The following is a 15,853-nucleotide window of genomic DNA, read 5'->3' as shown; positions in this document are numbered from 1 at the left end:
CGCTTGAGCCCAGGAGATTGATGCTGCAGTGAGCTGAGATCTCACCACTGCACTCTAGCCTGGGTGACACAGAGAGACCCTGTCTAAAAAATAAAAATAAAAATAAAAAGTTTCCAGGTATTTTTGTAATCTTAAGAATGAAAGCCGTACGCTTACATAATGAAACCAAAAGGAGAGTGGGTCTTTGATAAACAAGGAGTGTCATATCAGCCCTGAAACCACTACTTCTGGACTTACTTTGGTTAAAAAATACATTTTTATCTGGTTTATCTAGTTTCTTTCAGTTTTCTGTCGTATGCAGCTGGATCCAACTCTTAAATGATACTCTGTCTCAAAATAAAATTATCACAAGAATATAAACCAGGCTAGGTGTGGTGGCTCATGCCTGTAATTCCAGCACTTTGAGAGGCTGAGGTGGGCAGATCACTTGAGCTCAGGCATTTGAGACCAGCCTGGGCAACATGGCAAAACCCCATCTCTACAAAAAATACAAAAATTAGCAGGCATGGTGGTACCTGCCTGTAGTCCCAGTTACTCGGGAAGCTGAGGTGGGAGGATTGCTTGAGTCTGGGAGGTGGAGGCTGCAGTGAGCCAAGATCCACCACTGCACTCCAGCCAGGGTGACAGAGTGAGACCTTGTCTCAAAAATAAAATTTTTGGAAGTCAGGGTACCTTTCCAAACCTCAAACACAAAAACATTTTTAAGGGAAGGATTAATGGTTATTAGAACATCAGGGAGATTTAGTTTACATTAATATTGTAATTTCTGAGATACATTCATGAGTTGTGCAGTTTGCTAAAAGCTTCTGAGGCAAGTTTTATTATTGTTTATATTTTACAGCTGGTGAAACTCAGGCACCAAAGGTTAAAGAATGTGGCCCAGGCCGGGCATGGTGGCTCACGCCTGTAATCCCAGCACTTTGGGAGGCTGAGGCGGGCAGATCACGAGGTCAGGAGATCGAGACCATCCTGGCTAACACGGTGAAACCCCGTCTCTACTAAAAATACAAAAAATAAGCCGGGCGTGGTGGCAGGCACCTGTGCTCCCAGCTACTCGGGAGGCTGAGGCAGGAGAATGGCGTGAACCCAGGAGGCGGAGCTGGTAGTGAGCCGAGATCGTGCCACTGCACTCCAGCCTGGGCTACAGAGTGAGACTCTGTCTCAAAAAAAAAAAAAAAAAGAAAGAAAAAAAAGAATGTGGCCCCAAATAACTCAACTAGTGACAAGGTGGGATTCACATCAATATAGTCTGGCTATAGAGCCCACCCTCCTCCCAGTACACAATGGTGTTCAATCCTCCGGATTCTAACAGCTGTTTAGAGAAGAAATAGTGAAAGGACTTCTGAGGAAGGCAAAAGGCCACTCAATGACTAAGGGAGGATCATTTAGTTGGCAATGAGGAAGTATAACAGACTAAATTCAAATGGATTTTAATAAGAAAAAGGAAGAAGTTGGGTGCAGTGGTTCATGCCTGTAATCCCAGCACTTTGGGAGGCTGAGGCGGGCGGATCACAAGGTCAGGAGATTGAGAACATCCTGGCTAACATGGTGAAACCCCGTCTCTACTAAAAAATACAAAAAATTAGCCAGGCATGGTGGTGGGCTCCTGTAGTCCCAGCTACTCGAGAGGCTGAGGCAGGAGAATGGCATGAACATGGGAGGCAGAGCTTGCAGTGAGCCAAGATCACGCCACTGTACTCCAGCCTGGGTGACAGAGCAAGACTCCGTCTAAAAAAAATTAAATAAAAATAAATAAATACATAAATAAATAAATTTTAAAAAAGAAAAAGAAAGTTTTACAGCAAACATATGATGCTTTAAACTTTTTGCCATTATAAATAACGCTACAGTAAAAAGATTCTTACATATAGCATTTCTCAACTTTTGAATTACCAAATAAAGGGTGTCAATTTTTTTTAAGGCTTTTAATGTATCTCAAGAGGATCATTCCAATTTATTCCAGCAAATCAATAAAGTATATTTGAGTCAAAACCACTTGGGCAATTAATATTATTTTGTTAACTATTACCAAAGTTACAGATGTGAAAGGATGCCTCTTTGCTTTAATTTGGTTAACAAAATTGAACATATTTACACATTAGTTTATTTCCTTCTATAAATTATGTATTGCAAGGATGCCTTTTATATACTGTGAGAACTCTTTATATCAGAGATACTCCAAATAATGATGTGACTTTTCAGTTTAGTTATTTAAAAAAAAAAAAAAACCCTGAAAGTAAGCAAGTTAAAAAAAAAAAGAAAACAGAGGCACTCTCTTTTTCCCTCTTTAGTGTATTCCACTCAGTATTATAGCTCCTTAAGTGTATTAGCTGGAGGTGGAAAGAAAAATAAGGAAAATAAAAACTATCAGTTTTTTGATATCCAATTTTGAAACAGAGATAAACATAGACAGAAGTGAGACTTCAAAAGAGGTAGAAAAGGAGATTGTGAGCCAGAGAGAGAAGAGGTCATACTAACCCCCAAGGTGCTCTTGAGGGACCATGGCTTGCAAGAATACTAACTCACTACTTAACCATTAATCCAACCTCAAAATGCTCTTCTTCATTTGAAGCTGTCCTTAGCTCAGAATGGGAAAGATGCAGTGGGGGTGGGCAAAAAAGAAAGACAGGGGTTTCAGCAATGGCTTGAGCAGCATCACTAGGACAATAAGAAGATAACTGTGTGACTTTGAACTACGAACTGTGAAGTTCATAATGGAGCTATAAGTAAAATGTTAGGAAACACTACAGAAGTCTGATTTAAAGACAAAAGAAGATGGCAAAACCATAGCAGATAGTATTGGCTACCTATTCAGCCACCGTGCCCGCTCCTGCATCCCTGCCACCACCTTGCTGGCAAAGTCCTCCTTTAGTTCTGGTGTTGCTTTGCCTCTCACTTGATTCAGAGGGAAGTCCTGGTTAGTCTAAACCAATTGCAGAGTCCTTTGCCTTCCTCTCGTTACAGCTTGTTTAGGGATGAGTGTGCAGCCCTCTCTAATTCCCATGAAAGGAAAACCACTGGAGATTGTCAGCTCAGCAAAAGACGGTAAGAAGAGCCATAGCCATCTTGGGATCTTGAGGGGAGCTAATTAAGAAAAAGCTACCTTCCGTAAAATGACAAAAAAGAAACAAGGAGAGAACTTATGGCCTTGCTGACATCATCAAGCCACTGAACTACCCAACCTGGAAGCTACCTTACCCCTTGACTTACAGGAGATAATCAATTTTCCTTAATGTTTTAGCTATTTGGATTTAAGGGTTTTTTAAAATTATTATTATTGGCTTGCTTGTTTGTTTAAGAGAGGGTCTCAGCCGGGCACAGTGGCTTACGCCTGTAATCCCAACACTTTGGGAGGCCGAGGCGGGCGGATTCACAAGGTCAGGAGTTCAAGACCAGCCTGGCCAACATAGAAACCTTGTCTCTACTAAAAATACATAAAGTTAGCCAGGCATGGTGGTGGGCACCTGTAGTTCCAGCTACTTGGAGGCTGAGACACGAGAATTGCTCAAACCCAGGAAGCAGAGGTTGTCGCGAGTCGAGATTGCACCACTGCACTTCAGCCTGGGCAACATAGTGAGACTCCATCTCAAAAAAAAAGACAGGGTCTCACTGCCACCCAGGCCGGAGTACAGGCACAATCATCGCTCTCTGCAGCCTCGACCTCCCAGACTCAAGAGATCTTCCTCCCACATCAGCCTCCCAAGTAGCTGAGACCAAAAGCATACAACACCATACCCGGCTAATTTTTTTTTTTCTATTTTTTGTAGAGATGGGTCTCACTATATTGCCCAGGCTGGTCTAGAACTCCTGGCTTCAAGTAATCCTCTTGCTTCAGTCTCCCAAAGTGTTGGGATTATATGTGTGAGCCACCAAACCTGGCCTTTTTTATTTCTTATAGCTGTAATGAAGAATTTTCTGAGAACATAATCATCATTATATTATCACAAATCTACAAAAAAAAAAAAAACAAACAAACTTTAATACCTTCCTACTACTTAAATATCTTGAAGTAGTCATCTGTTTTCAATTTTTCCATCTTCTTGCTGGTTTTTTTTACTTTACGTATTATAAACATATCCAGAAGTCAAACACTTACATTTAATAATTTTCAGCATTTCTGGCAACCTTAAAAATTGGAATAAAAGTTGCTTTTAAGGGTTTCCCTACTAAATAAAAGTCTAAATATCTGGCTGTGGAATATTGTAGAGAGCAACTAAAAGGAATACTAATATATTCACAAAAAAATAAATTTCAGTGGTTTATCAACCAAATGTTTGTTAAATGAATCCTATTATACAACATTATCATATTATGCAATAACAAAGGAGTCCCCCAGAGGGAAAAAACTGGCATCCCTCTATTGAGTATAAAAAAACATACTGAAAAATGTAAATCTGTTTTTTAAATTGCCAAAAAAATACTAAATTTTATACAATGCATAAATTCAAAATTGGAACATTATGCTCTACTATATTCCAAATAAATGAGAAAACAAAAAGTACCAAAAAGGAGGAAATATTACTGTGTCAAAAACTTTAACTGTCTTTACAGAGTGAATTCCCACAGCAGAGATAACAATGTCTAACTCTTTAACGACTTAAATTTTTCACCAGCTCTAACACGTTTTCTTTACAATGCTTGCCATAAAGTCTCACCCATTTGTGCCTGCTATAAAAACATCAGCACTGTAAACCTGACTGGTCCATTACTTGAGTGCACTAGCCCTTTCCCATCCACCTTGACCCAGTAACTTACACCTTTATAAGTATACTTGCTTTATAAATGACATGTATACCTTCAACAGACAAGCTGCTTAAGAGAGCTGCTGAAAATTCTGTTAAGAATCTTCTAAAGAAGAATCTTTTTTACAATTTTATAATGAATTTTAAAACCCCAGCATTCTAAGGTAAAAGTTCAATCACCTCTATCCATGGAGGGAAAGAAAATATTTGTTAATTCATTCAAATATTTCATGAGTGCCTACCATGTATTGGTACCAGCTAAGCACCAAGATGGCAATAAACAAAGCAAACATGGGCCCTCTCTTCATCAACTCAGCCTAGAGCAAGGGTCAGCAAACATTTTCTGTAAAGGGCCACAGAGTAAATATTTATGCTTGCAGGCCATAAGGCCTCTGTCACAACTACTCAACTCTGCCATTGTCATATGAAAGCAGCTATAGACAAGTAAATGAATTAGTATGACTGTGTCCCAATAAACCCTTACAAAGAAATTAAAATGTCATAATTTATGAAACAAATTTATCATGAAACCATATGCTTTTGATTTGTTTCAACCACTTAAAAATGTAAACACCATTCTTAGCTTGCAAGTCACACAAAAACAGGTAGCAGGTCAGATTTGGCCCATGGGCTGCAGTCTGTCACCTCCTAGTCTAGACATTAATATTAACTGTAAAATTATGTGTTTACTGCTTTAAGTGCTCACAGGAAAAACACATAAGGCTATGAGAGTTTAATGAGGAGACATGGCCTAGTTTGAAGGGATCAGAAAAGGCTTTTCCAAGGAAGTGACTTTCAGGCTGAAACTTAAAGCAACCAGCCAAAAGCCAGGGAGCAAAGCAAAGAGCCTTCTAGACAAGTGAACCACATATGGAAAAGCCCTCTAAGAGGAAGGAATACAACCAACTGAAGAATCTGTGAGGCTGCAGTGCAATGAGCAAAGAAAAGCACAGCACAAGGTGACCCTTTAGAGAGATGGAGAATAGCCACACACAGGGTCTTATTGTCCAGGGTCAGGGGTTCTGGTCTTTGTCCTAAGAGCAATGGGAAACCATTAAAGAGTTTTAAATAGGAGAGGAAGACAATCAGCTTGGGATTTTTCAAAGATCACCAAGACTGCAATACGAAGAAAAATTAGAAGGGAGCATGAATAGTTACGGAGAGATCTGGGCTGGAGATGACAGAGGTTTGAACTAGAGTGCTGGCAGTGACGTTGAGAAGGTCAAAGAGGCAAGATGTGGTGACTAGATACAAAAGAGTGAGAGGCAGTTTCCCTACAGGACTCAAGTCTCCAGTTTCCACAACCAGGACATTGGCATCATTCAGTGAACCAGAGATAAAGTACTGAAAAAGCCAGGGGTGAGGGGTACGATTTTGAGGACAGATTTAAAAACATGCTGAGTTTGAGTTGCCTGTACAATATTCCAGTGTAGATGCTAATTAATCAGTTGGATATAAGGATCAGCGACGAGGACAGTAATTTAGTTTGGGAACTGTTAACATACAGACTGTAACTGAAGCCATACGAGGGATAAAATTACCTAGAGAAAGGGTAAGGAACAGTGCCTCTCAAACTTGGTGACACATGAGGGCTACCAGGGGAACTTTTAAAAGTTTTGATGCTGGCTACTCTGGGTGCACTACTATGGGTTAGCCCTGCTCTGCAAGAAGCAGTTATAAAAAAGAAAAAAAAAATTGTGATGCCTAGCCAGCAGTCTTGGACCAATACATAAGAATCTCTGGGAATAGGACCCAGGCATCACTTCCATAGTATTTGTAAACTTCTCCAAGTGATTCCAATGTACAGCCAAGGATGAAAGGAAAAGAAAACCTAAGACATTAAGAATTAATAGTACTGTACTACAGAAAGGACAAGAGATTAAGAGACTAAGGTTTCTAATCCCAGTTACCTCATAATGTATCTCTCTGACCTCAGTCTACTTCATGTTCCTACATTCTAGTTTAGATCAACAGAAAAGTGATAGTAGGCTTATCTCGTATATCCCCTATAGTCCCAAAAATCTGAGGCAAAATTACAAAATTGAAATATTTCATTCTTTCTTTGCAGTTTGAGCAGGGGAAAGGCGAGCACAGAAAAACAATTATTAACCAATTACTGGTAGTAGAATATATATTTATGAATAATTTTCCCAGGCCAATAACACTTTTAAATGACTGTACTGTTAACACAGCAAATAGTATTTGATAGTATAGTATTTGTTAAGCCTGGAAGCATTCTAGGTAGACTAGCTTTGCTGTACCATGCTACTCTCCGGATAGCAACTATAGGAAGTTCCAAATGGCGGCGTGAAATTTAACTTGGAAATTCTTTACTTCAAACTTTTATTAAGTAAACCTTTTCTAAAGATAAAAAAGTAGGCTGGGTGCAGTGGCTCACGCCTATAATCCTAGCACTTTGGGAGGCCAAGGCAGGAGGATCGTTTGAGCCCGGGAGTTTGAGACCAGCCTAGGCAACATAGTGGGATCCTGTCTCTACAAAAAATTTAAAACATTAAAAAAAATAGCCAGGCATGATCTCGCACCTATAGTCTCAGCTACTCAGGAGGCTGAGGTGGGAGGATCACTTGAGCCCAGGAGATCAAAGCTGCAGTGAGCTATGATCATGTCATTGCACTCTAGCCTGGGGGACAGAGCAAGACCCTGTTTCAAAAAAAAAAAAAAAAAAAAAATTAGTAAACTGCAATTTAAGATTTGGGAATTGGCCAGGCGTGGCGGCTCATGCCTGTAATCCCAGCACTTTGGGAGGCTGAGGTGGGTGGATCATCTGAGGTTAGGAGTTTGAGATCAGCCTGGCCAACATGGTGAAAACATATCTCTACTAAAAATTTTTTTTAAAAATATCAGCTGGGCATGGTGGCAAGCGCCTGCAATCCCAGCTACTTGGGAGGCTGAGACGGTAGAATCACTTGAACCCGGGAGGCAGAAATTGCAGTGAGCCGAGATTATGCCACCACACTCCAGCCTGGGCAACAAGAGCCAAACATTGGCTCAAAAAAAAAAAAAAAAAATTACCATTTCTACATTATTTTCCAATTTTGACATTAACTTTGATTTACATATTTTGAGGAGTAGATCCTCTACGCTAACAGCACAATATTCAGAAGAGGAAAGAAAAAAAGGCTTCATGCCATGACTTCTGTTCCCGTTAGATCAAGTTTACTTTGCAGGTCATAATTTAATTGAGCAACTTTAGTCTCTGTTGGTAATTCCCACTACACTCTTCAAATTTAATTTTTACCATCTGACTTCAAACTCCACGAAGCTGATATAGATGATGGTATTATTAAAATTCTGTTAAAGCACAGTTAGCATATGCAAATGTTAACCAGCATTTGTAAACCACTTCTGATTGTTTTTTATTACTCCCAAAACAGAATATGAGGGCTACAAAAAGACAGTTAAATATACAGCCTTCAATTTGAAGACCACAGAATGAGACAGTGGACAAAAGTCTCCTAAAGCTAGACAGACAAGGGGCAGTTTGTTCAACCTGAAAGATTGTCCTCCATCCCTCTCACAATTTCTAAGGTTAGAACTGAAGGACACAGAACTTCACAGAACTTGCAAAATCTCCTGGCCTCCAAAGCACTGCTGTGAGAAATATGATGTAGCCATTAAGGACAAAAACTTATGGCAATTTGCTAAGTAATATTTCAAAAGATTCATTCAAACTGGTTTGTCAATGGGAAAGAGCATTTTAATAAATCTGAAGATTTACAAGTGAACTTTGAAGTTTAACATTACAAGGATAGAAATTATGTCAGGTTATACCAGAACAAACGAATTATAGGGAGATGGGAGTAAATTTTAAGAGCCTTAGGGAGGATTAGTACTGTAAAAAGAAACTCAAGACTATCTTAAAGTTCCCCTCAAAAGACTTTTAGGCAAAGACTATCATGTGTTGGTCGGTATTGAGCAATTACCAATATTAGTAAACACCTTGTAATGGTCATTAATTTTTTTAAAATAATTTTAAAAGTTCTTTAAGAGCCCTCACTCACTTTTAAGATCCTAGATGTACATAGCTGATACAGCACAAATTATTTTGCCAATAATCTGCTCCTCTAGCAATGAAATACTAGTATAGAATGTGACACTTTTCTTTGATCTAAATCCTAAAACGGTATAATTATTTTGATGGGAAATTATGATACCCAGATACTGCCAAGAAAATGAAAATAATACCAGGACAGACTACAAGAGATCAAACTTTGGAAGACCACAAACTCTTTTATGAGAATCTACAACATAGTAAGAGACTATAAGGGAAAATAAATTGTATTTCAAAAGTGAATCCCTGCTACAAAAAGAAAATGCACTTTATTTACATTGATAAAAACCTGCCAGAGCTTTAAAGTTGCTGAAGATACTGCTGAGAAAAGCTAAACTGAACTGCAGATTACCTCAAAGCACATTGTTTTCATGTGTTGTGTAGGTTATCATTAGAGTTTGCAGACAAGCTCTTTTAAGATGTTATAGTCACTGCTCCATCTAAAACATACACATTAAGCAGGTCACCAGGAGCAAAGGAAAACCTTGAACAATTTTGCAAGCTGATGGTACCACTGAAAGAACAGAGATGTAGAAAAGGCAGGTAAGTTTTAACTTAAACAGTCCAGGTTTGAGTTTAGAAGAGGACGGCTTGGCAGAATTAATCAACCAGCCTATAGAATTCAATGGGTCAGGGCTAGAGTCACATTCGATGCCACTTGCCAGTCAGAGGTTCAAATATATGTCTACATATTCCCTCCAGGGACTACTGCTGAGCAACTATTAAGTACAAGCTACAGTGAGGCACTGCAGTGGATACACAAATAAGGAAAACAAAAACAGTTCTTGTGCTCCAGAAGCTTACAATCCAGTAGAAGCGATGAAACAAACATATTCTGAGTGAAAATACATTTGAGACCCCTGGTAGGGTGCGGTGGCTCATGCCCGTAATACTAGCACTTTGGGAGGCCGAGGCGGGTAGATCACCCGAGGTCAGGAGTTCGAGACCAGTCTGACCAACATGGCAAAATCCTGTCTCTACTAAAAATATAAAATTAGCCAGGTGAGGTGGTACATGCCTATAATCCCAGCAACTTGGGAGGATGAGGCAGGAGAATCGCTTGAACCTGGGAGGCAGAGGTTGCAGTGAGCCAAGATCGCACCATTGCACTCCAGCAACCTGGGCAACAAGAGCAAAACCCCATCTAAAAAAAAAAAGGAAGAAGAAGAAAATACATTTGAGACCCCTAGGAGAGGCAGGAGAAAATGTGGAGTTGCAACCCTATTTTGTTTAAAAACACATATAGGAACAACAGTATTCTAAAACTGGTGATGCTCCTGAAAGGAGAGTTAAAATACCAGCAGATTAGTAACATTTCACAAATGAAGAAGGATGCCAAAAATCTCAAATAAGAAAAAAAAAAAAAAGATCAGCTCTTTGGCACAAAACCTGCCCCTCAATGCTCCACTGAACACTACAAGTCCTTAAAGCTGAACTTAAAAATGTGACAGCTGTTGATTGGTTACAGGAATCCACAGGAAAAAAATGCACCCCTTGGGTGCATGACATGCATCTTATCTGTAGAACATGGCATGTTCTACAGTGAGAGGAGGTAAAAGAAAAGAAAATGTATATGATAGCATTCTAAAAAGTATGACGCTGAGCTAGACAAATGCAAGACCCACTACCTGTTTTAAAGCAGAGTTCTGGTGCAGCACCCATCCCTCCCAAATTTAATTGTTCACGCACTGAACAAGTCAACCATAAACTATCAATACTTTTCTGTCTTAAAGGCATTTCACCACCAAAAGAGAAAGTAAATTAACTCAATTCTGAAAAGAAAGGCAATCTGAAAAACACCTTTTTGGTGAAAATTATATTTAAATATTAAAGAGCACCCAACTAGACCCCACAAAATCCTAACCAGCTGAAAGTTATGTGCAATTCTACGCCTTTATATGTTAATATGAAAACTCTGATATACCAAGCCTCTCCTTCCTAACACCTCTATATATAGTTTTTTCTTTGCTATTATAATTGAATAGGAATGTTTAACTACACCAATAAGCCTGACTATAATGCTAGTAGAAAAAAAAAAGAAAACCAAACGGGTAAGCAAACTCTCAAAAAAAACAAAGGACTGGAGGAATAGGATGATAGGATGGATACCTAATAAAACATAAATGTCCCCATTCATCTGCAATTCTAGTCATTTTCTCTCTAACAGATCTCAGATTTTCAGAACAAGTATGCAGGTTATTTAAAACTGAGTTATATATAGTCATTTAGCAGCAGTAAAAACACTTCTGGCATTATCACAGATGCTAGATCTCTGGAGGAATTTTTTTTTCCCCCAAACTAGCATTTTTCTTCACCAACAACCATTCTTTATTTCTAAAAACAAGAACCCTTTCCTGCCCCCTAAAACAAACAAATCACAGACCACAGTTAAATTCTACGCTAATGAAACTGTGAGATTACATCCCAGGCGTTGTCAGAGCCTATTTTTCATACACCACCACAAGACAGTTTGATGCAGTATTCCTGATTGCTTTTTATAGTATTTGTAAATACACTCACTAATCCACTAAATTAGGTAATTTACAAACAGGTCCTCTCAGTTATTAGTGGCCAGTAGTCAAGTTCTATTACATTTGATCCTCATACAGTTGTCTAAACATATCCACCCAGGTTAAGGGCTCGGATCCGAGAGAAGGAGGTTGGCGAAATTTGGATGGGGGCAGGGTAGAAGCTGGGAGAAATCTCTGCATCTCAGCCCTCAGCGACAACATTCAGCCAGTGCCCACAGAAAAACTAAATTCGGAACCTCTTCCTCCTGTAACACTGGCAACAAAGAGGGAGTTTCCGTAACGCTCCCGTCACCCACCAGGTGCCCAATCTCCTTCCCAGCCCAGAATCCGCGCTCCCGCAGGGGCCTCCGAGTGCGGGGAGGCCGCGGGGCCCGGGTCACGGCACCAAGGGGGGATGGGGTGCAAGCGAGCAAGCGAGGTCTGCGGAGCGGGCCGTGGAAGGGCTCTGGGACCCGCTGAAACATCCGAACCCAGCCGGGAGGCAGCAGGCAAGAGAAAAGGGACAGAATATCTAATGAAGCAGAAACCGGAATTCGGTGGAAGAGGTGAAGAGCCCTTGCTGGGGGTACACCTGCGAGGAGCACAGAAAACAGGCGACGGATGGCGGGGAGACACCACGGAGGTGGAAGAGAGGAGCCAGGCCCGGAAGAACAGGGAAGGGGATGCCACCTGGGGCAGAGGAGGCGCCAGTGCAGCCTCTACCTGCCGGCTGGCGGGACGGGCCGCTCAGGTGTGACTGGGAGGAGGGGGCCAAGTGGGGAAGGGGCCGGGAAGAGCTGAGGACGCACCAGGGGACGCGCAGAGGCGCCTGCGAGTCGGCAGCCGCGGAGCAGCGCGCGGGCATCGGCGGGACCGGGGAGCCAGCGCGCGGGCATCGGCGGCACCCGGGAGAGGGAAAGGCGGCGTGGGGGTCTTTGGACTGCACGGTGCGCTCAGGGAAGGCTGGGGACAGCGAGAGGTATCGGACGGCGGGCGCCCGCCGAGCGACGCGGCGCACGGGAGGCATCCGGGCGGGCGGCCGGGAGGCGGGAGCCCCTCACCTGCGCGGCGGAGGAGGCGGAGCTGCAGCAGCCCATGGCGGGGCCGAAGGAGCCCGGAGGCGGCGCCGGGCGCGCAGCTACGCCCCGGAGCCCCTCGGCATGCGAGCCGGCGGGCGCCCGGGGAGGGCGCGGCCTGGCCCCGCACGGCTAGGCGGCGGCGGTGGCTGCAGCGGCGGCTGGTACTCAAGAGGCGGCGCGGCTAGGGGCAGACACCGGCCACATCCCCCGGCGGCGGCGGCTGCGCGGCTCCTGCTCTGCTCCTGCTGCAGCAGCTGCTCCCCAGCGGAAAGGGGCGGGCGGCGGCGGCGGCGGCGCCTCCCTCTGTTCCCCGCCTCCCGCCTCCCGCGCCCAGTCCCTCTCCCGCTCCCTCTCCCGGGCCGCCGCCTCCTCAGCGCCGCGCGCGTCTCCCATCAGACTCCCCGCCCCCAGTGCAGCGCCTTGCGGGCGGCAGGGCGGCGGCAGCCAGAACGAGGCCGGGCCCTTCCGCGCGTGTCAGAGACTGCGCGGCGCCGGGCTTATTTAGCTGTGGCACCGAGGCAGCTCTCTGCCTCGAGGCTAGAGGGCAAAGCGGGCTGAGGCAGACGAAGACCGGGCCAACTCGCTGCCGAAAAGGGGCCTGATTGCTTCCGGACCCGGGACGCAAGCGGGACTGCTCCCTCTCCCTACTGGGCGCACAACTCAGGATCCTGATGGCTTCTTATCGCTCTGTCCGCTCTTCTTTTCTCCAGAGGAAAGCGTACACAAGAAACCTTTCCTGGAGAAAGAGTAGGTGATAAAAAGACTGGAAGAAAGAAGTATCTGTTGCTACTGTCCCCATTTTGCTGATGTGGAAACTGAGCCTTGAAAGGGACCAAGAACCTAATGAAATTCCCCAAGGTTGAAATGGTAATAAATAGCCAGAAATGAGGAAAAGGTTAAAAGTTATCCAGGCTTGCAAGTCAAAGCCATACTGGATCTAAGCTAAACTTTCCTATACAGGATAGTCTACAAAAAACAAAAAGGGGACATTAATTTACTCATATTAAAAATACTTATCGATGACACACTAAGTTCCAGTAACTGGTACTGGCAATAAAGAGACGAACAGAAGAGACTTACCAAGGTACTGTTGCTAAATCAGTAAGACTAAAGGAAGCAGCAACAAGTTAGAGTAGACCTGGTCACTACCTTCAAGAAATTTACAGTTCCAAAAGAGTCGTTAGGAAATACAGTGTGAGGCGAAAACAGTTAAAAAGTGAAAGAAATAAAACTAAGGGTAATGACTAATGTTAAAAAACACATTTATCAGGCACTGTTAGAGCCTTCATATCTCATTTCATCTTGTCACAGAATGTCTTAAAAGACAGACACAGGAAAAAAAAAAAAAAAGAAAAACTTTATTTGCAAAGACGCAAGGGAGTGAGACTTCCAAAAGCACTGATTCACCAAATATGAGACATCACGTTTTAAAGATTACTTCAAGTGTAGAGGGAAGAAAAGAACACAGAATTAAATTGACTTTACATGCATTGAAAGGGAATCTAAGCCAAGGAAAATTGGAATGGGAGCCTGTAAGGGGACAGCTACAGAAAGGGCCAGAGAAAAATTCCTAATTGGTGTTTTCCTATGCCATTTCCTGAGTTCGTGACTGTGGACGAGTTACCTCTCCAAATCTCATTGTCCTCTTCTGTGATACGCTGGTAGCAAGGATGACCGCAAAGGCTTGTGGTCAAGATCAAATAACGTAAGGAAGTGCTGCTAGGTCAGCAAGTACTCAACTGCTTAAGATCTTGAATTCTTCTGCATTCTTTCTAGTTTCCTTTCAATTCGATCAGAGGGTCCACCATACCACGGAGCTAGAGAATCCTACATGTGTTTCTGATAACCATTAGACCGACAAATACAAGCGAAGACATAAAACTCTAATGGTTCTAGTCCCAATTCTGGTTGTAAACTCCAGAGTTAGATTGTAAACTCCCTGAGAACAAGGAAAAGTATTTTCTCCTTTGTATCTCCCTCAGCTCTCTCAAATGATTGTTGAATTATTCAGTGTGGCCAGGAATAAAAAACATTCCCTTGAGATTTTTCCCTCAAAGCCAGAAAAGTACATCTTGTTTTTAACTCAGGGAGGAGACTGAAAGTAAAATTACAGTCCTAAACAAGAAGCCATCTGTCTTCCTTCTTTATAGTCAAGGAAAGGGGAGTTGTTTCTCTTAGCAGAGTCAATATGGGAGCATTTCTCAGATTAGAAAAATCTTTTTGGCTAGTGCTGTTGTTCCGTGTAGTAGCTACTGCTTATTCTGTAATTGGAACTGTAGAAGGAGATAAATGCGTAACAGACTGTGGCAGTGCTTCATAAAATGTATTTTGCTTTTTTAGAGATCTCTTTCCTAGACATAGCTAATGGGTGAATATAATTGAAAGCAAGCACAGTCCATTGTGCTTGACTGATCTGAACTCTGGTTTTCCCTTTAAGGGTTAATAGAACTAAGAGTTCTAAGATTCTCTAAGGTGCTTTGTAAATACACCACTTATGTATGTATGCACCATATATGCATATGAATGTGATGTTTCAAAATTATACCTCGTCATTAGCATGAGGGAAACTAACAGCTCGTGCATTGGATATGCTGTACCTTCTAAGAATGAGTCTCTTTCCCATTCCCCTCATGCCCAAAAAAAGCCTCGTGAAAGGAGTGATTTAGAGAGGCAAATTACTATTCCTTTTCACTCTTATAAACAAGTACACACAGCATTCAATGAAATTAAACCACAACAAACTCAGAAATCACAAAAGGGATTTCTTTTTTTTCTTAAGCCAGTGATCAGGGTACTTATCTACCATCGTGAGATGTTACCAGGGCAAGCCCCTTCGGAAGGGCTTAGGTTGTTTTTCTTTTTCTTTTGGGAGAAAGGAGGTTTTTAAAAACTTATGTAAAAACCATCTGCGCTAACCAGGATAAAATTATAAGGTCTATCAATCTTGGTGCTGCAGGGTAAAATCGGATCACCAGCTGAGCCAGCCAGAAATGCTTCCCAATGGTCTGGTATTGCGTAATTGGCTGTGTGAATTCCAAGGGTGCCAGCTTCAGATAGAGGACTTGGTACTGGTCACTCACTGAGGGAAAACATTGAATTAATGGTCTTTCCAATGATTTTAATAAAGCCTGACTCGTTGTTCACATGATTTCAGGTTTTGGGGTAACAGAAATACAAATGCATCTCTACATGTATATGTCTATAACTGCTGAGAAGTCCTCTTAATTTAAAAACCGTGGCATTTGGTGCTTTGGCTGTGTTATTTACATTTTAGCACATACTGTGCTCACAGCCACATCCCACAAGAGCATATTTGCTTCAGCAGAGTCCCAGCTTCCAGATTTGCCTCACAACCTCTTCCTCTTGAGCATTCATATATCACCCCTGGGAGATGCTCCAAAAGCAAAAACTAATTGTAACCAAAGGCTGTAACTGTTCATTCATTGCCAG

General features: G+C 42.3%; 1 protein-coding gene across 6 annotated transcripts in view; it reads right to left on the bottom strand.

Annotated features, from left to right (window-relative positions):
* Nucleotides 1–12,700, bottom strand: part of SLC44A1 (solute carrier family 44 member 1) — a 194,405-nt gene extending 181,705 nt beyond the window's left edge. The window contains exon 1 of one of the 6 annotated variants that reach the window (XM_007968522.3): nt 12,386–12,700. In XM_007968522.3, coding sequence (XP_007966713.1) covers nt 12,386–12,421 — 36 coding nt within the window. In that variant the 5' untranslated portion in view covers nt 12,422–12,700. Of the gene's footprint in view, nt 1–12,133; nt 12,282–12,385 lie in introns of those variants that run through there. The other 5 variants (XM_037983084.2, XM_007968521.3, XM_007968518.3 and 2 more) reach the window with 5 other exon arrangements.
* Between the last annotated feature and the right edge of the window lie 3,153 nt (nt 12,701–15,853).

This window comes from Chlorocebus sabaeus, chromosome 12 (assembly GCF_047675955.1).
Source record: "Chlorocebus sabaeus isolate Y175 chromosome 12, mChlSab1.0.hap1, whole genome shotgun sequence".
NCBI lineage: Eukaryota > Metazoa > Chordata > Mammalia > Primates > Cercopithecidae > Chlorocebus > Chlorocebus sabaeus.
Note: the sequence above shows the minus strand (reverse complement) of the source record. Positions and strands in the feature narration are given on the sequence as shown.